Source organism: Ascaphus truei, chromosome 3, assembly GCF_040206685.1.
Source record: "Ascaphus truei isolate aAscTru1 chromosome 3, aAscTru1.hap1, whole genome shotgun sequence".
NCBI classification, from domain to species: domain Eukaryota; kingdom Metazoa; phylum Chordata; class Amphibia; order Anura; family Ascaphidae; genus Ascaphus; species Ascaphus truei.
In genome coordinates this window covers 327677832-327697959 of record NC_134485.1, presented here as the reverse complement: position 1 = coordinate 327697959, position 20128 = coordinate 327677832, and the positions used below count along the sequence as shown (strand labels likewise).

Sequence of the window (20128 nt, the reverse complement as noted above, 5' to 3'; positions counted from 1 at the left end):
ACATACATACATACATACATACATACATAAATACATATACACACACACACATACATATACACACACACACACACACACACACACACACACACACATACACACACACACACACACACACTACCTGGGGGAGGGAGTAACTAAACCTGCTCCGGTCCCCCCATGTGCTGCAGAAAACGGGCGGGTAACAGACAGGAGGAGGAGGGCTTGTCTGTGTGCAGGGAGGGCCCTGCAGCAAGGCCCCGCCCCCTCTGCAGGCAGACACAGCATACTGTAGAAGCAGCAGCAGCAGTCTCTGCACGGAGCTTCTGGCCCCGCCCCCTCTGACACAGACAGCAGGGAAGCAGCCAGTGCACGGAGCTTCTGGCTGCCCGTGCACAGCTCTGCCCGCCCCCAGGTTTCCCCGCACGCAGCCCGCGCCCCCCCTACATAATCTTGGGCCCCCCCAAGGGGGCGCGCCCCCCAGTTTGCGCACCGCTGTTGTAAAGTATTCATTAATACAAAAATTGGGAGCCACGCTTGCATCGCGTTATAAACGGATTTGCGTTGTAACGGATCGCGTTATAACGGGGTTGAGCTGTATATATAGTGCAGGACATGTTCTCTTCTGCAGGGTGTTGACGCGGCAAAAATATAACCCTTTCATTGCTGTAGTGGACAGTGACGGGTATGAAGCTTGAAGGTTTTACTTTTTTTTTTTTTTTTTTAATATCTTGTATATATATTTTAGGTGTCAATTAACTATGTTTAACTTTTAAACTATACCACTGCCTTTAGTTTATATTGGTGGTAGGGGGGAGTGCTCCTGTTGGGTTATATTTGGAGAAGTCCTACATAGTTTGCTGTTGCCTGCGGCCGCTTTGCCTCCCTTTGATGAATTTTTGGATATGTGCATGACCTTCTTTCCTTTCTCTTACATCCAGGCATTGATCTCGCTCAGTTTATGATGACCCGTGATATTGACCCCGTGATGCCAGTCATGCCAGAACCCGCTGAAGATTTTCGCTGGTCCACCTGACGGAGGACCCCGCTTTCTAATCCACTACCCCAAAACCGAGGGCTGCTTCTCACACTCTTCTCTTGATGCAGACCACGTTATGGCAATGTTTTTGTGGCAAAGGAATTTCCTGGCTGATGTCAAAGAAACCACCTTCTATTCTGAATGAGTTAAACAAGACGGGAGGGGGGGGGGAGGAAAGGCTTTGTTAGAGCTTTGTGAAACGAGGGAAAAAGACGAGACGTTTCAAGTTGCCAACAAAAGGGTTTGATAAAGCTAAGCAAAATATCAAAAAACCAGGAAATTCATTTCATCAGAAAAAATTTTGGACTGGTGAACAGTACTGATGTTCAGATCTTCACAAATGAGAAATTTTGGTTGTATAAGGGAATTGTGTGAGTCAGGAAGGTACAAGTGCAGGAGAGATGTTGTTGCTTGCAGTACTGGGAGGAGGAGTGGCATTGTAGTAATAGCATTGTCTTGGATGCTGTTTTGTTAATAACTGCTTCTAAGTGTCAACTTCTTGTGGCCTCGGTCCCCTTTGGGGAAGAGAGAGATTGTATTTGTAAAGTTCGGCGGAGTATACTAGATGACCTATATAATATAGATTTTAAGTATATTTTATTACTCAGGATGTAACAAGTTATTAAACTTGCTTAATCTCTTCAATTCTACGTGGGCCAGCAAAGCATCAAAGGCTTCTCAGATAGTGGAGAGATGAAAGAAAGGAACCTAGAAAATTCAGTTCCTATCATATTGATTATGGAGTCAGTAGGGTTTTTTTCCCCTCTGTTAGAACATAATTGACAAATGTTGCACTAGGGTTTTTTGTTTGCCTCCCTCTAGATCAGTACTTCATGTATATCAATATAGTGTGAGCATTCCGGGTACATAAACCCTGATCAATAATGCCCTTTGTCTGCATGTTTTTGCCTTCTTTTACTGGTTATGACCTGGCAGTATAGGTCTGTGTGGTACATATGCAAAGAATAAACCACTAAGGGGCAGATTCATCAAGCCGCGATGTGTGGTAGTGCACCCCGTTAACTGGCATTGACTTGAATTAGATACCCTGCATTGCAGTTAAATAAAATACTAACCCCTGGAAGGGTCTGTAGTGGGCATGACTAGGGGTGGTCTATAGTCACTCCACAGGTATCTGTCCACTTATAATAAAACTTGAAGTGAGCTAGTGTTGACGTTCTAAACCCCAATCTCATTTACAAATCGGCAACAACAAAATATACAGTGTATGTTGTAGGGTCACAGAAAGGTCCAGTTAGCATTTATGTGGTATCTCTTTTACTGACGAGTAGGTACCTCTAGTTCCAGTGGGTTATCTGTGTTCTGATCAACTATCATACTGCACCAATAATCGGCTGAAGAACTGCATCTCCCTAAGGAAGTGCCAGTACTCAACAAAACCATGCTGAGAAGCCATTAGCACTAACACAGATTATACATGTGTGGTACACTGTCTGCCACTGAATGTGACATTAAGGTAGCTAACAGCTCTGCGATAAAGATACTTTGTCATGTACTGCCGGGAGTGTGTGGCCCGAGACCGTCATCTTGTATATAAACTCTTCCTAATTTTCTGACTTTCTATTAAAGGGGATTATCAGTGAATTAGTTTGCTTGCTTCTATCCATTCGCTTGATTGAAGCAAGCAAGCAAACAACGTGTGTGTGCTCACTGCAACCATTCCCATTTTGCTATAATAATAAAAAAATCTGTTTACATATTGCTGTACACTTGGCAACACTTTAGATTTTACCCTATCTTACTATATATAATTGAAAGCACTGTATGTTTGCCTGCCTGGATGTCCGGTGTCCCTAGGGGAAATCTCATTGGTCCCTTGGGCCGCCCGCCCCCGCACACCTCTCATTGGCCTGAGGCGGAGTGACGGGCCAAAGGGGACGGACGGGGACACACACACAGACACACACACACAGACACACACACACACACACAGACACACACACACACACACACACTCTCTCTCTCTCTCCCCCGTCAGCTGGACCGCAGCTCACCTTCCACACCCCCCCCCCCTCCTCTCCCGGTGCCCCTCACTCTCTCCCCCCTCCCCCTCACTCTCTCCCCCCTCCCCCTCACTCTCTCCCCCCTCCCCCTCACTCTCTCCCCCCTCCCCCTCACTCAAATCCCCACGCTCCGCAACATCCCCAGCCGCACCATCACCCTCACCGTGCGCCGCGGAGGAAGCGCGGCCCTCCTGCTCAGCTGCAAACTACAGGCTCCTCCCCCCTCGCGGCGCGCCACCCACACACTCAGTCAACTCACTCACCCACCTAGCTGTCATGGGGGGGGGGAAGCCCAACCCTGTCGTACGCCCCCCCAAAATTACATCCCGGGCAACGCCGGGTCTCTCAGCTAGTTAAGTATACAACGAAAGACAGGGGTGCCCAATGCTACAACCAATTGACAAAACATATATGGTATTAAGTATAAAGTTAAATACTTCAATAATAATATTTTCTGTGTTATTTAGTTGAACCCTTTGGCCAAAGCGGCATAAGCCTGCATACCAACGTCAAGCTATAACCAAATTATAATGTGGTGGGTGTTGGGGTTTGAGCTTGCTGGGAATGTGTGTTTAACCTATTGAATCTACAACGACATAAAACTAAGGTCACAGCACAGCATGAAACGAACTCTAATCTACCAACCACCCTTCCAATAACCATGTGAGGTGGATTTCAAAGTTCTTTAGATTTTTGTAATATATCTTTTTTCATTAAGTGTAGCGCTGCTTCCCCCTCCTCTCTGGGAGATCTGGCCCTTGCTACCGGTGGTGTGGTGCTTAGTACCTGTTCGGTTACAGAAAATGCTGAGCTTCCGCGATGTTGTGGGGAATAGGACAGGCTTTTGGTTGTCATCAGGCTCTTCTCCGGTGCAAGCGCCTCCATTCACAGCAGGCTCCAGCTTAGCTGGAGACAGTATCCACTGTGAAACACACTGTGCATACCCCCACCCAATAGACTGTAGACCTAGGCAGGGGTATATAAAACAGGGTCTTCTTTATTGATCCAATGCAGATGATATTACAGCGATGTAGTCACTAGTATCAGATCCCAAGCTTCTGGATGTACTTGGGCTCTCTATCATAATTGAAGCCTCTCCAGCCTGCGTGGTATTTATCTTCAGCCCCCTGAGCGGCTGAGGACCCGTCTCAATCCCTTGAGGGAGAGACTAGAACTGACTATAATTTGGAATGGCTTCCTCTCTAGCAAAGAGGGGGAGGGCACAGGGTCTGCACCTGGATTGGGCTGTACACAGATCCAGTTCTACCTCCACCCCTGTTATTCAGAGAGGCTGCCTGACGGTGGGGTAAACCCAGGATCATGCCTGACCTTACTTTGGACTAACTAAGACTGACACAGCAGACAAGTAGCCAGGACTGGCATGGCTACATAAGGCTTGATCTATTGGACTTATTTGTAAACTTTTATGGTTGTTTTCACTTATTGCGCTAATTAACTTTCACTTTGTGTATGTATTTATAAGATTTTTGCATAGATTTGATAGAAAACACATTTTTAATTCACTTTTATATTTTTTTATTTACACTTTTTTTGTATGTTCTTTTCTTCTTTTCCCCCCCTTTTATTCCGCACTTATTGTTGGATGTGTATTGGTGTATGTACAGATGTAGCAAGACTCACTGTCTCAGGCACTTCGAAGAAGCAAAAGTCAACGGCGCCGGAGAGTGTCTGTTGTGATCATGCTATGGGACGGGGGTACGTGCTTCTGAATGGTACCCCCCTCAGCGTTAACTCTCTGTTGCCACAACCATGGGTGGCAGCGGCTGTGAAGACAATTAGCTTAGCTACACAACACATCAGCGGGAGAAGCAGCCATAGTTTTGAATCACTTTCTGCAAGAACAAGGTGGGCTGCCGCACTATTTCACCTGCAGGAGTGCACTAGCAGGTGCAATGACGCCGGCTACATCTGAAAACACCTTCTGTATATAGGTGAGGAATTTCCCACAATGTGCAATTGTTAGCATGACTTAGTATTTTCTCATTATACAAGGTAACATTTTGTTTCCACACAGGTCTAGGATCTGGGATATAAATTTGAATATGTTCATTTTGCAGACCCCACCCTATGATAGGGAGAGGGGAATGGGAAGGGGTCGAAAGAGAATGGAGGGATGGGGGAAGAGAGAGAATGGAGGGAGGGGAAGAGAGAGAATGGAGGGAGGGGAAGAGAGAGAATGGAGGGAGGGGAAGAGAGAGAATGGAGGGAGGGGAAGAGAGAGAATGGAGGGAGGGGAAGAGAGAATGGAGGGAGGGGAAGAGAGAATGGAGGGAGGGGAAGAGAGAGAATGGAGGGAGGGGAAGAGAGAGAAAGGAGGGAGGGGAAGAGAGAATAATGGGGTGGGGGAGAGAGAATGAGGGAGGGGAGAGAAGGGGGAGTGACGGAGATAGGGGGAGAGAGACAGAGAGGAGGGGGAGAGAATGGGAGAGCGACAGGGAGAGAGGTGGAACAAGGGGGGAGACGCAAGCTGAAGTTTCGCCTAAGGCGCCAAATACCCTTGCACCGTCCCTGATTGTGCACAGACAACATATACAGCCATAGTAGCAGCAGTAGTAGCGATGATCAGGGCACTCAAACTGAATCCTGAACAGCCATGAATTGAAACAAATTGAAGAGAAGGTTGCCAGTAGGTACAAAAATAGAAAGACTTTATTTGAAACAAAAGTAAGTAGTAGACATGACAGAAAAGCTCATCCCATACCCGGGTCCCCGACGGAACTTCAGTCCCGGGGGCAATTGATACCGTCCTCACAGGAGAGTGGTCGCAGTGCCACTGATATCTCCAGGGCAAGTACACATCTCCTGACTGACCTCCCGCTTAACCTCCCCCCGATCCGGACACAGTCATTTGGCATATCCACAGCGCATTGCGGAGCGCACAACAGGCAGATTTCACAACATATACAGCCATGCAGAGTTCTACGAGTAGAAAATTAAACAAGTTCTCACCTTATTTTATAAAAGTATCAAATCCGCAAACAAACAATTAAAAGACGTAGTGGCCTTTCAGGCAAATCTGTATACAGCTTTGTTCCTACAAAATGTAAAAAGACCAGCGTTTATTTTACTGGTCATGCCGGGACGTGTCTGCAGGCTTATAACGCTTTGGCCAAAGGGTTTAACTTAGTGACCCTTACTCATGAGAACACAAACATTGAAGTGTTTAACTATGTAAATTGTCACATTGGATGTAGCATTGGGTATTTTTTGCCTTTTGTTGTACAGGAGGGCCCCGCTCATACGGCGGGTTCCAGGCTGCCGCTGTGAAGCGGAAATCGCCGTAAAGCGGGGCCCTTCTGTACTGTATTGTACCTTTGAAAACAGAGATGCAGAGCTGCAAACAGACTGTTTCGCTGACAAATGGCATCTGACAAGGAGCTGCGCACGCGCTAAAACTGTTGTGTAGTGACAGCCGGATACTTTGCTGCTGTGCACGTCATGCCGAAAATCGTCAGAAAAAGGAACAAGCACCGAACCTAATGAATATGTGTATACATTGGGAAACGCTGTATGAGCGGAACGTTGTAAAGCTCTAATTCCTGTTACAATAGGACGCCAGATACCAAGCCCTTTAAAAGTTTTGAACATGTAGCCACAATCTACGCAATCAAAGGTCTTTTCAGCATCTAACGGAATCAGGAGTGTTTTTTTTTTTTTTTTTAAAGAAACGTTTGCGAGATGAATGAGATTTATTACCCTCCTGACGTTACCCGCTGCCTGGCACCCCATGATGAATCCCATTTGATTCAGGTTAATTATTTGGGGAATAATTTTTCAAATCTATTTCAATGATCTTGCTATAAATGTTAATATCCAAATTGAAGAGGGAGATGGGTTGGTATTTGCTGCAGAAGTTATGGTCCATGCCTGGGATGACTTTGGGATTACTGATGTTTGAGCCCTTCGCATTGGGGGTGCGATCTCTATACCTCTCATGAAGCAGCTGAAGAGCCTTTTCAGAAATGGAATTCATTGTATTTTAGCTGTCTTTTAATAGGCATTGGAAAGCCTGTCAGGGCCAGGTGTTTTTGAGTTTTTAAATTCTTTAGTTACTGAGAGTATTTCCTCCTGTGTTTTTTTTTGTATTCAAAAGGACTCTGTCCTCAGGACTCAACTGGTAGATGACGAGTCTAGGTATGTTTGAAGTCACTTTTGCAAATTTTGCTTGTTTTCTCTGTAGATTATACAGGGAAGAGTAAAAATCTATAAACTCCCCCTCTTTCTCCACTTTGTCTATTTGGTGAATTTTCAAGTCTTCTCTGAGTTTAAGAAACTTTTGCTAATTTGTGTTTGTGGGGCGGGGGGTTATGTGGGGAATCAGCTTCCTCAAGTTTGCGTAAGCATTTTGAGATTTATGTAACACATGCAATTCTATTAAACATATCTTATCCATGGTCAGGGGAAGGGTATCCAAATAATTTGACGGGAATTTCTCCTTGGAAATATCAGAAGGATCCGGTGGAGGTGGAGGGGACAAAACAAGTCTAAAGTTGGGTAAGGGATAGGGCGTGTCCAGGATGCCGACGAGGAAGGTCGTGTGAGAGAGGAGCTCCACAGACCCTCGTGAATAACCACAATTAAAAGAGATTTCCCCCCCACTTTTCGACCCCAAAAACGATCTCCCTGGTCTGCTCAACGCACAGAAATGGCAAATCGGCAGAAAGTGCAACTTACCCAGGGGGTTACAAAGTTTTTCACTCCTCCACAAAAGAATGCTGAAGCGAGTGCTAAAAACCAGGATGGCGCCGGCACAGCGAGCGCACGCGGTGCAAAACAGGCATCGGATCGGGAACGAGAGGCAGACACACAGATCTCACAAGGGAATACATGCAAGAGTTAATGACATCGATGCTGACAAAGCTTCATGTATCAATACAGGAGGATTTGAAAGTGGCTGTGCCAGAGCTCAGTCAAGATATTACAGGCCTGACGGAGCGAACCTCAGCGCTTGAGGCCAAATTGGAGGAGTCCCTGCAAGCGCAAACGGCTGCAGACGATGAAATCTTCAGGCTGGGCCTGGAAGTCAGCAACCTAAAAGACAGCCTAGAGGATCAAGAAAACCGCGACAGACGCCAAAATATAAGGACCCGTGGCATCCCTGAGTCTATCCTCCCGGGTCAATTAAAGCCTTATCTTATGGACCTGTTTTCATCACTATGCGATGACCTAGACGAAAAGGATCTCGAAATGGACAGGGCCCACCGCGCTCTCGGTCCGCGGACAGACGACCCGAATCGTGCAAGGGACGTCATAGTTCGCCTGCACCGGTATATAACCAAGGAAAGGCTCATGGAGGCCTGCAGAGCAAAGGAGCCTATTAAGTTCCAGGATGATTCCTTGCAGGTCTACAATGACCTGGCAAAAATAACAGTTAATAAGCGAAGGGACCTGAAGCCTCTAACTACACTGCTGAGGGAGAATGAAATAAAGTATAAACTCATTGTGCATAAAAACGGAAAGTTTCATGCCATCAAGCACCCCTCAGAAATGTCCCGACTAGCCCGTGCGCTAGGCCTGCATCCTCCTCCAAGAAGTGAAGATCATCGGGAAGCGCAAAGTCATGTAAAACAGAAACACATTTCCTGATGGTGCAGTATTGTGATAAAAATAAAAAAATTTAAAGTGCGGTGTGCTAAGTACTCACAAGTGTATGGTGAGTGTTGTTCCCATAAAGGTATCTTTCAGGGACAGCCTTTCTACCCGTGGTAGAGGTGGGTAGGTGTATCTAGGTGGATACTGAGGACCTTAGGTAAAAAATGAGGAAACAGACATAGTGCAGACTGTACGAAATATCTATTAAAATTGGTAAGTGGATGTACAATACACTCACAATGTATAAAAAAATATCAAGCGTTTAGATCACATATTGGATCTCTGTGCAAAGCAGCTGTATCAGTCCCCCCTTCGCCTCGGCGTGCGTTTCACTGATGCGTCTCACCCAAACCGGAAACCGGAAGTGACGTCATCTGCGCTTGGCTCTCTGGGGAACTTCGATCCTTTAGTGGTCTTCTCTCATCAGGGTTCACTCTACGCGTTTCTCCGTATTGCGGTTTCATCAGGAGTGTAATCTGACATGTTCTAAGAGACTATTTATAGGCTGTGCTAGAGTCCCATTGGCTTACATTAAGTATGGTAATCAAATAGCATAGCAGCAGCAGACTTGTAGTTAACAGCAATTAAGACTCACATCACACATATATGAGTCTTCCAAAATGACATAAAAATACATAAAATTAGGATCGAAGTTCCCCAGAGAGCCAAGCGCAGATGACGTCACTTCCGGTTTCCGGTTTGGGTGAGACGCATCAGTGAAACGCACGCCGAGGCGAAGGGGGGACTGATACAGCTGCTTTGCACAGAGATCCAATATGTGATCTAAACGCTTGATATTTTTTTATACATTGTGAGTGTATTGTACATCCACTTACCAATTTTAATAGATATTTCGTACAGTCTGCACTATGTCTGTTTCCTCATTTTTTACCAAAGGTCCTCAGTATCCACCTAGATACACCTACCCACCTCTACCACGGGTAGAAAGGCTGTCCCTGAAAGATACCTTTATGGGAACAACACTCACCATACACTTGTGAGTACTTAGCACACCGCACTTTAAATTTTTTTATTTTTATCACAATACTGCACCATCAGGAAATGTGTTTCTGTTTTACATGACTTTGCGCTTCCCGATGATCTTCACTTCTTCCACGTCCACGGGATCGAGAGAACGACCCCCCCTCTGGGTTAAGCGGCATTCACATGTTTGTATTAGTATCACCTTAATTATTTTATATGCACTTGTTTATATAGGAATATCATTTTAGAGCGCCACATTGATATTATTTTTTCCAATCTGCATCCTCCTCCAGCTTGGCATTCGGAAACATCTGAGCCCTACAGATCGGAGACTGATGAACTACCAGTCAGAGCCTCAGAGAGGCTGGCAGGACAAAAGCAACAAAAAAATAAATACGGTTAACTTATCTGTAATTCCCTGTTCCTGGTTACCTGTTATTACCCCGTAAAGCTCAACGGGATCAAGTCACGTTGACTGAAGAACCCGTGAGAGCAAAGAAGAAGCCGTCCGAGGCAGACAGCAGCATGGATCAAGACCACGCAGACACCGCCCAAGACCCGCAACAGCTCTGGAGGTGAAAGCGCAGCTATCGGCAAAAGACCCGACCTTCACTCCCTTTACGCCAACCGGGAGCTCCTTGCTCGTGATACCAACGGCTAGCTGTATGTAACCACCAACTCGTCCGAGACCAACCCGAAGTGCCGGAGCAACTGCGTATCGCCCGCAAAAGAAAGTCCAGAGCTAAGCTATGCAGGCCATGATCGAAAGCGCCGAAGGAGAGGGAGATCTATTTTATTTTTCCCCCTTCCCCTGCCTTCATTCCCCCTCCCACTGCCGTGCTTTCCCCTACCGGGCGGTTAAGATGGGCCCGCGCCGGAATTACACCCGCGCGGCCCACATTGATTGTGGAGGCTGGCGGCTCTACACCAGAATACGGGGATGGAAGGTCTACAGAATCGTGAGTACTCTTAACCTCCCAAACCCGGCCCATAACACCGGCGGGGACCGCCACTCTGTGAGTAACTTATGCCGCAAAGAGAGACGAAACCATGGAAAAACGCTCAGACTGTATAAGCTTACACATATTAAATGAATCCGCAAATAGTATACGTTCCTTAAACATGACCACAGCCGAAAAATATACTAGACAATTACCAATAACCTATGCAACCACTATATATCCCCCCCTGTCCCCTTCCCCCTCCCCCCCTCTGCTCATATGTCCTAAATAACTGTATAAAAATGTTTTGATCATAAGGGGCAATATTGCTATGCTTTACACTGTATGTAGATGTTGATCCCTGCTATGACTAACAATGCAAGAGACTCCCCTTGATCCCCTTTTCAAGGCTGGCACAGAACAGGAGATAGCCATATCAGAACGCAGATATATTATGTTAATAAGATTGGTTGCTCAGTTCCTCATTGCAGTCCCTGCCACCCTGTCCCCCCCTCCCCCCCCCACACTAACACCCCCCCTCCCTGACTGCCCCCCCTCCCCCATTCCCCCCCTCCCCTCTCTAACCTACCCCTCCCACACCCGATCCCCGTTGACAAAATGTAAAGCACGAAATATATGCAACGATAATTATGATAGACGGTTCCCTCCCATCTAAATGTATAAGATGTAATATACCCCCAGGTTCCCCCACACCCTCCCCAGCTCCCGAGAGGTTCATCTTGTGCACCCTCAACAGAGCGGGCGAGAGTGAGGGTCTCGGCGGCAAAGCTCGCTACTCCAACCTGTCATGTCACAGTGCTTAGCTGATAAGTGGAACAGTACTGTTGAAAATAACTATGCTATGTATGCTGCAAGTCACAGTCCTCACAGCAGACAAGAGTATCCCAGGTGCCCAGATTGCTATGTAACGGCCCCCAAAATAACAGGAGGCCTCACCAAGAAGTAAAGTGGTGAATCATAGATCCCAGTGCAGAACTTCCCAAAGCAACCCCCCCTCTCCCTTCCCTCCCTCCCCTCCCTCCCCTCCCTCTCCCCCCTCCCCTCCCCTCCCCTCCCCTCCCCCCTTCCCAACTACCCTACCCCACCTCCTGCCCCCACTGTCAAAACACAAGATACGAGTTAAGTGCAATACGAATAGTAACAGACTATTCTCCTTCTATATGTATATGATGCAAAATGCCCCCAGGTTTTCACATACCTCTCCCAGCTCTCGAGAGGCCCCCCTTGCGCACCCTCAATAGAACGGAAGAGACTGAGAATCTCAACGATAGAGACTACCACCCAAGCCTGCCATGCCACGGTGTTCAGCTGCCAAGTTATATATCACTGTGGTAGATAGTTATGTTATGTATGTTGTTACACACAGTTCCCACTGAAGAAAAAGTTGTTTCAGGTATCCAGATTGACTCCCCCTTTCTCGCACCTCCCCCCTCCTCTCCCCCCTCCCGTCCCCCTCTCCCCTCCCCCTCTCCCCTCCCCTTCCCCCCCCCCCCACACCACCCTCCCATCCCGACTGAAACACATGAAAATCCTTAAATGTGAATACAAAAGCAAGGGGGGAAATCTTAAGTTGGCTGTATTAGAGGGTCTGGACCCCTCTGCTACACACGTACCGGCCACCGGCGCCGGACCTACCCCCGAAGGGGCACTTTGCCCAAAATGCTGGTCGCCCATTGGACCAGCTCCATGTTACTAAGGTCTCAGGTAGACCTGATTTCCACTGCTTTCTATCTGCTGGTTCTGTCCCAGCAGAACTTTTCTCTGTCTCCTTCCTTCCCCTCCCCCATCCTCCTCCATGGCACACTAGATCAAGAATGCACGCAGCTCAGGCCTACCACATATGTTTGCTGGGACAAAAACTAATAACTATATCCTTAAAGCACGATCTTCCAGGTGGGAAAGGAAAGGTCACATAGTTCACTTTAACTCAAAAACCCAATGGCTAACCCGGCCGCAATTAAAATAATCTCCCTAAATGTAAAGGGCCTACAAAATAACAGGAAAAGGAGGCTGGCTCTCCAAGACCTCAAAAGGTCAGGGGGCGATATCATCTTCTTTGAGGAAACCCACTTCACATCCCAAGACCCCCCAAATTTATTCAAAAAAGTGTTCCCAATGAGCTATTTTGCATCATTTAGTAGTAAAAAAAGGGGAGTAGCAATTCTACTCCGACAGGGAACACCATTCAATCATGTCAAAACAACAGTGGACCCAGAGGGTAGATTTCTAGTGGTATACAGCTCGCTAGCTGGTTCGGCAATTGCTCTGATCAACATCTATGCTCCTAACGAGAATCAAACCGAATTCCTCACAACAGTTCTCGAGAGCATTGACCCAGCATATTTATCATCAGTATTGGTTGGTGGAGACCTAAACATGGTCCTGAACCCCACTGATGACAAATCATCCACCATGGGTCGCCCTCATACAACACTCTCCCAACAAATAGGGAAAAGGTTTAGGGGGATTATAAAAGATTTCTCGCTAGTGGATGATGGAGATCCCAGCACCAGGGCCAGCGGGACTACACCTTTTATTCAGCACCTCACCAGACCTATTCTTGGATAGACTATTTCCTAGTAACTAAGAATATCCTAGAGGCCGTGTGCAAGTCGGACATAGGCCCAATTACATGGTCTGATCACGCTCCCATTATCTTAACCTTATCGGTCCCATTTACAAAATCAAATTCCTATTCATGGAGGCTAAATGATTCCCTGCTGAACCATCCTGAGATAGAAAAAGAGGTCAAAGCTTCACTTAAGGATTATTTCTTCTTCAACTCAGGATCAGTCACCTCTCCGGCAATCCTGTGGGAAGCCCATAAGACCTCAATCAGAGGGAAATTCATCTCTATTGCAGCCCACAGGAAAAGGTCAAATTAAAATTAATCAAAGACCTCACGGACACCATTGTCCAGTTAGAACAATCACATAAAATTGCCCCATCTAGGAAAATATACAAACTATTAACCACTGCCAGACTAAAATTAAAACAGGTCCAATTAGAGGATGTAGAGAAAGCTCTAAAATGGACAAACCAACAGTATTACGACAAAGGTAACAAGGCAGACAGACTCCTGGCCAGTAAACTAAGAGGGGAACAGAAAAGATCCCAAATAACAGCAATCAAGAATAGGTCTGGTGAAATACAATATAATGACAAAAAAATAGCAGCGGAATTTACCAAATTCTACACCAAATGATGTAACTTGAGATCCCAGTATGGCCAATCCGAACCAAATGCGGCGGAGGCCATAAAAAAATATCTAGAGAACTGCCACCTCCCCACATTAACGGAGGAGGAAAACATGATACTTAACGCGGAAATATCGAAAGAGGAATTAGAAACGGCAGTGAAAGTATTGAAGGTATCAAAGTCCCCTGGCCCAGATGGGTTCACAAATGTGTACTACAAAAGATTCTTACCTACAGTAGAGGCAACTCTTATTCGAACAAAAACCAGTGGCAATTCCCCAAAAAACCCAGGAAACACCCAGGTACATTCTGAATACATGCCTTAAACTTTCCTTAAACTAGCCCCAGCATTTCTGCATTGATTAATGGCCTATCAGATTAACAGCGGGGGTCCCTGGCAGTCCCATTCAAACTGAATTGGAATGCCAGGGATCCCTGCTGTGTTAATCCTATGGGTCGTTAGTCAATGCAGAAATGCCTTAAACGTGCCTCAAACTAGCCCAGCACATACCCAGCACATACCCAGCACATACCCAGAATGTAACCCGGCTAGTTTACGGCAAATGTTAGAATAAACGTTGCCTCTACTGTATACTATCCACGCATCTACTGAAGATATTCAACTTCTTCATGAATTATCTCCTTCTTACTTACTGAAAACTATAGAGGTAGGGTTCAAGCGCAGAAAATGTAACTATAAAACACCACAGCATCTATCCTAACATTATGTATACATTATAGTTACTTGTTTTATTACACATGGTATATGCAAATGTAGTTATTTAAAGCGAACAGTACTGTATGTGTGCAACGTGACCAACCAAACAATCAATTAGAAAGGCCTGAATTTACATTGTTACTTCAGTGCTTTAACGCACAATAGAATGGGTGGGGGGGGGGGAAGGGGAGGGTCGTATACCATGTCCCCAGGCGTTCAGAGGGATAGAGTTCCAATGTAAAGGAAATCGCGTGACACTGGAGGGGATCCTAAATGGCTACAAAGGCAGTGGTACTGATGCACCTTTTTGAAGAACAGGGCTGCAACAGGTTTAGTACATTACGAGCTCCCACGTTGTGCTGCACCCTCATAAGCCAACATACCCATGATTGGGTGGCTACTACATCAATGACACTGACTCACACCCAAGCAGCGCTATTTGGGGATTGTGTTGTACATGTGTACAGTGTGTAGTGTCACCTTGATGAGGATCACAAAGTGCCCCAGTTTACTAAGTGTATAGTAAATTAAGGGAATTACCCATACGGTGTTTGTATTATTCCTGACCAGTATGTAATAAGGGACTCGGCCTCAGCGATAGTTGTAAGTCTGAGAGCTAAAAGTAGAGGGGTTACACAAAAATGTTTAATGAACTGCAACATACAGTACTGTTAGTGATTGTGAACCCAAGTGAAGTGTTGGCTCACCCTACTCCTGTAATTGATCTATAAACCCTGCAATGCACTGTAAGTGTGGCTAACATTCCCATAGAACATGTACTGCACTGTAAAATGGATATTGTGACTTACTGTATAAGAAACTAACGCATCATAAATCACTTTTCTTTTATTAGTATTTTTTTTTTTAGTTAGAGGTTCTGGAAGACATTTTGCATTTTTAATATGTCACTTGAAACAAAAAAGTAATTTTTTGGTGGTTTTTTATTACATACATGTATCCGTATTGTGAAACAATAAAATGTTCATTTTTGTTATTTTTATGAGACCATTTCCTAGAAAATTCAAGGTTCAGTACTATAGTTAATTCCTAATGAAGGCTCAACTGTAGCCAAAGTGCTGGACACTTCTGTGAACTGTAAAAGAAAGGAGTGGTTAATGTGGATGTGTAAATAAGCACAGTACAGTGTATATAGCCTGGAGCAGGGGTGTAAATAAGCACAGTACAGTGTCTATAGCCTGGAGCAGGGGTGTAAATAAGCACAGTACAGTGTCTATAGCCTGGAGCAGGGGTGTAAATAAGCACAGTACAGTGTCTATAGCCTGGAGCAGGGGTGTAAATAAGCACAGTACAGTGTCTATAGCCTGGAGCAGGGGTGTAAATAAGCACAGTACAGTGTCTATAGCCTGGAGCAGGGGTGTAAATAAGCACAGTACAGTGTCTATAGCCTGGAGCAGGGGTGTAAATAAGCACAGTACAGTGTCTATAGCCTGGAGCAGGGGTGTAAATAAGCACAGTACAGTGTCTATAGCCTGGAGCAGGGGTGTAAATAAGCACAGTACAGTGTCTATAGCCTGGAGCAGGGGTGTAAATAAGCACAGTACAGTGTCTATAGCCTGGAGCAGGGGTGTAAATAAGCACAGTACAGTGTCTATAGCCTGGAGCAGGGGTGTAAATAAGCACAGTACAGTGTCTATAGCCTGGAGCAGGGGTGTAAATAAGCACAGTACAGTGTCTATAGCCTGGAGCAGGGGTGTAAATAAGCACAGTACAGTGTCTATAGCCTGGAGCAGGGGTGTAAATAAGCACAGTACAGTGTCTATAGCCTGGAGCAGGGGTGTAAATAAGCACAGTACAGTGTCTATAGCCTGGAGCAGGGGTGTAAATAAGCACAGTACAGTGTCTATAGCCTGGCACAGTACAGTGTCTATAGCCTGGAGCAGGGGTGTAAATAAGCACAGTACAGTGTCTATAGCCTGGAGCAGGGGTGTAAATAAGCACAGTACAGTGTCTATAGCCTGGAGCAGGGGTGTAAATAAGCACAGTACAGTGTCTATAGCCTGGAGCAGGGGTGTAAATAAGCACAGTACAGTGTCTATAGCCTGGAGCAGGGGTGTAAATAAGCACAGTACAGTGTCTATAGCCTGGAGCAGGGGTGTAAATAAGCACAGTACAGTGTCTATAGCCTGGAGCAGGGGTGTAAATAAGCACAGTACAGTGTCTATAGCCTGGAGCAGGGGTGTAAATAAGCACAGTACAGTGTCTATAGCCTGGAGCAGGGGTGTAAATAAGCACAGTACAGTGTCTATAACCTTGAGCAGGGGTGTAAATAAGCACAGTACAGTGTCTATAGCCTGGAGCAGGGGTGTAAATAAGCACAGTACAGTGTATATAGCCTGGAGCAGGGGTGTAAATAAGCACAGTACAGTGTATATAGCCTGGAGCAGGGGTGTAAATAAGCACAGTACAGTGTATATAACCTGGAGCAGGGGTTCCCGACTTCAGTCCTCAAGAACACCCAATAGGTTAGGTTTTAAGGATAGTTGTATAGTGAACTGTAACGTTCACAAATCCGACGCTCAGAGGTAAATAAGGAAGCTGAACAAAATCATTTGATATGTCATGAATAGTAGAGACCGAAATGTAGGCTGACCTCAAAATATAAAAACGTGAGATAGTATATACTCCTAAACAACTGGCTTGTATATAAGCTCTAGTATTGTTGACCATGGAGACTCACGGTTAATGAGAGGGCCCAGCGGTCTCACCAAAGACTCAGTTGTCTCATCCAGTGCTCTTCACCACGATCTGGCAGCGACTCCTCTGTCGCAATGGGTGATGGGAACCCGGCATCGTCTGTGTCTAACTGTTGTCCCAGCAACCCGGCGTGCTACCGATGACGTCACGAATCTGTAGTGCTCCTCCCGCAGGAGAAAAGGTCAGTGCACCGCCAAGGAACCAGGCAAAGGCTGAGATGTGTGACTTGAAGAATCTTTATTGCAGCATGAAAGTGGAACTCTGGCGGATCCTCTAACGCGTTTCACGCCAAAGCGCTTTGTCAAAGAGTCTCTTTGACAAAGCGCTCCGGCGTGAAACGCGTTAGAGGATCCGCCAAAGCTCCACTTTCATGCTGCAATAAAGATTCTTCAAGTCACACATCTCAGCCTTTGCCTGGTTCCTTGGCGGTGCACTGATCTTTTCTCCTGCGGGAGGAGCACTACAGGTTTTAAGGATATCCCTGATTTAAAATGGCTGAGCCACTGATTGAGCTGCTGGTGCTGAAGCAGGGATATAAAAAAGTATGGGGTATAGGCAGCACTCTGATAGACAATTTTGAAAAAGTAAGATACTGTAATGGTGCACGGGAATAATGAAGGGATCCTAACCCTCCCACACAATAATCAGTAAGAAAGGGAGATTCCCAGTACTCCAAATTAAAGAGAATACGACACTTGGTTAATGCCAAAAACGAAAACTAGATGTATTGTATGTCAAACAAGATGCTATACAAATTGTACAGTGCTAGAACAATAGATACTGTGTATATACAAAAAGGCAATAACGATGAGAGGGAGCGGGTAGGTAAGGGATAACACAAGGACAAGGAGGGGACGGGGGGAAGGAAGGGAAAAGAGACAAGGTGGTACTGTATAAGACAACGGTGAGTAAGAGAAATGTGAAGGGATGAGGGGGGTCACACAGTATCTATGGTTCTAGCACTGTACAATTTGTATAGCATCTTGTTTGACATACAATACATCTATTTTTTGTTTTTGGCATAAACCAAGTGTCGTATTCTCTTTAATTTGCAGTGCTGGGAATCTCTCTTTCTTTTTGAAGCAGGGATATCCTTACAACCTGACCTTGTTGGATGTTCTCCAGGACTGGAATTTGGAAACACTGGCCTAGAGGAATCTGCATTTAAGAGGCAGCAAAAGCAAGGAGTTACATCTCCATTGTGTACTTGTTAGGATGCTTGTCTCATAACAGGAAGCGGTCTCGTAGGGCTGAGGTAGGATATACATTTACCTGAACTGAGAGACAGAGTCCTGAATGAGTATTTTGGAGTCTTTATTTTCCGGACTGGGAAAAAACAGGTCACAAACGCACTTATGCAGCCCTGTAAACAATCAACAAAAACAACATAACATGTTCGTTGACCATAGGTGAGAGTCCCAGCTGTTCCCAGGCAAGCCTTCTGGGAACTTTCTACCTTGCAGGGTGGGGAACTCTTGGTTCTAGTGCTGGGTTTGAGTACCAGTTATCCCAGGCAATCCTCTGGCAATCTGTTACCTTGCTTCCTCTTTGGAACTTGTGCAGGCACTCCCTTGCAGACTTGTGGAACTTGCAGTTCCTGTGCCGAGTGTGAGTCCCAGCTGTTCCCAAACAAATCCTCTTGGAACGTGAAGCCTGAGTTCCCTGCAGGCTTGGTGCTGGGTGTGAATCCCAGCTGGTCCCAAGCCAATCCACTGGGAATCTTCTCTCCTTCTGGTTCTGGGACAGTAACAGGGAGAAGCTGCCTGTCTTTTTTTTAATGGATATGTACAAAACAGGAGCACAGCCACCGCATCGGTAGAGCAAAAATAGCTAAGGCAACTCCAGATTCAATAAAAATGTGTTTATTACACAATCAGTTAGGCAATGGTGGTGTAGGAAACGCGCCAACGCGTTTCATCCAATAGGACTTTATCAATGTTGCACCTGCTAATAAACAAGTCAAAATGTATTAATGTGGTGAACAAGCTAATGCTAAACAGGGCAAAAATGGTTTAACCCTAGAATGCAGAAGGAGCCAATCAGACAGAGCAAATTCTAGCCCAACTATTTGCATATGATGGAATAAAACAGCCACAGTGTAAAGGACATATTACAATTCAAATGATGAGCTGGAGAGAAACATGAGCACAGTGTCCAAGTCAAGTATGTATGTACTATGTAACTATGTATGTAAGTACCCCTCTCCAAGAGCCTGGAGGCAGTACTGCAGTTGAAGCAGAAAGGGGAGAACAAACCAAACAGGTTACAGATAATTGCAGCCTTCACAACCCTGTACGATTAAATTTGTATACCCGATTTTGGACTCTCCTGATTGGGTACAGGATATCATGGGATTTATGACACAAGTTTGGCTGTGCCTTTATCTGTAACCTGTTTGGTTTGTTCTCCCCTTTCTGCTTCAAGCGCAGACCTGCCTCCAGGCTCTTGGAGAGGGTTACTTGACTTGGACACTGTGCTCATGTTTCTCTCCATCTCATCATTTGAATTGTAATATGCCCTTTACACTGTGGTTGTTTTATTCCATCATATGCAGATAGTTGGGCTAGAATTTGCTCTGTCTGATTGGCTCCTTCTGCATTCTGGGGTTATACCATTTTCGCCCTGTTTAGCATTAGCTTCTTCACCACAGTAATACATGTTGACTTGTTTATTAGCATAGGTATGTCCTTCAAGTAGTTTATTATTTTGGTATATTAGTTCATTTATCTTGTTTCAGTAGGGTATTTATATATACTGGATTTTTCCTTTGTTACTATTATATATTTTTTGAACTTGGTTCTCAGCATTACTTATTAGGAGTTTAGCGGTATCACTCTTTTTTTGTTTACTTATTTTTTACTTTGTTTTTTCTGTGATTATTAATAAAGTCCATCTGT

At 45.5% G+C, this 20128-nt stretch overlaps 1 protein-coding gene across 3 annotated transcripts in view; it reads left to right on the top strand.

Moving 5' to 3' along the window:
* STAT2 (signal transducer and activator of transcription 2) overlaps positions 1 to 2739 on the top strand; it is a 110818-nt gene extending 108079 nt beyond the window's left edge. For all 3 annotated transcript variants that reach the window (XM_075591400.1, XM_075591399.1, XM_075591398.1), the window contains one exon: positions 921 to 2739. In XM_075591400.1, the coding sequence (XP_075447515.1) occupies positions 921 to 927 (7 nt within the window). In that variant the 3' untranslated portion in view covers positions 928 to 2739. The remainder of the gene's footprint in view (positions 1 to 920) is intronic.
* Positions 2740 to 20128: the final 17389 nt, after the last annotated feature.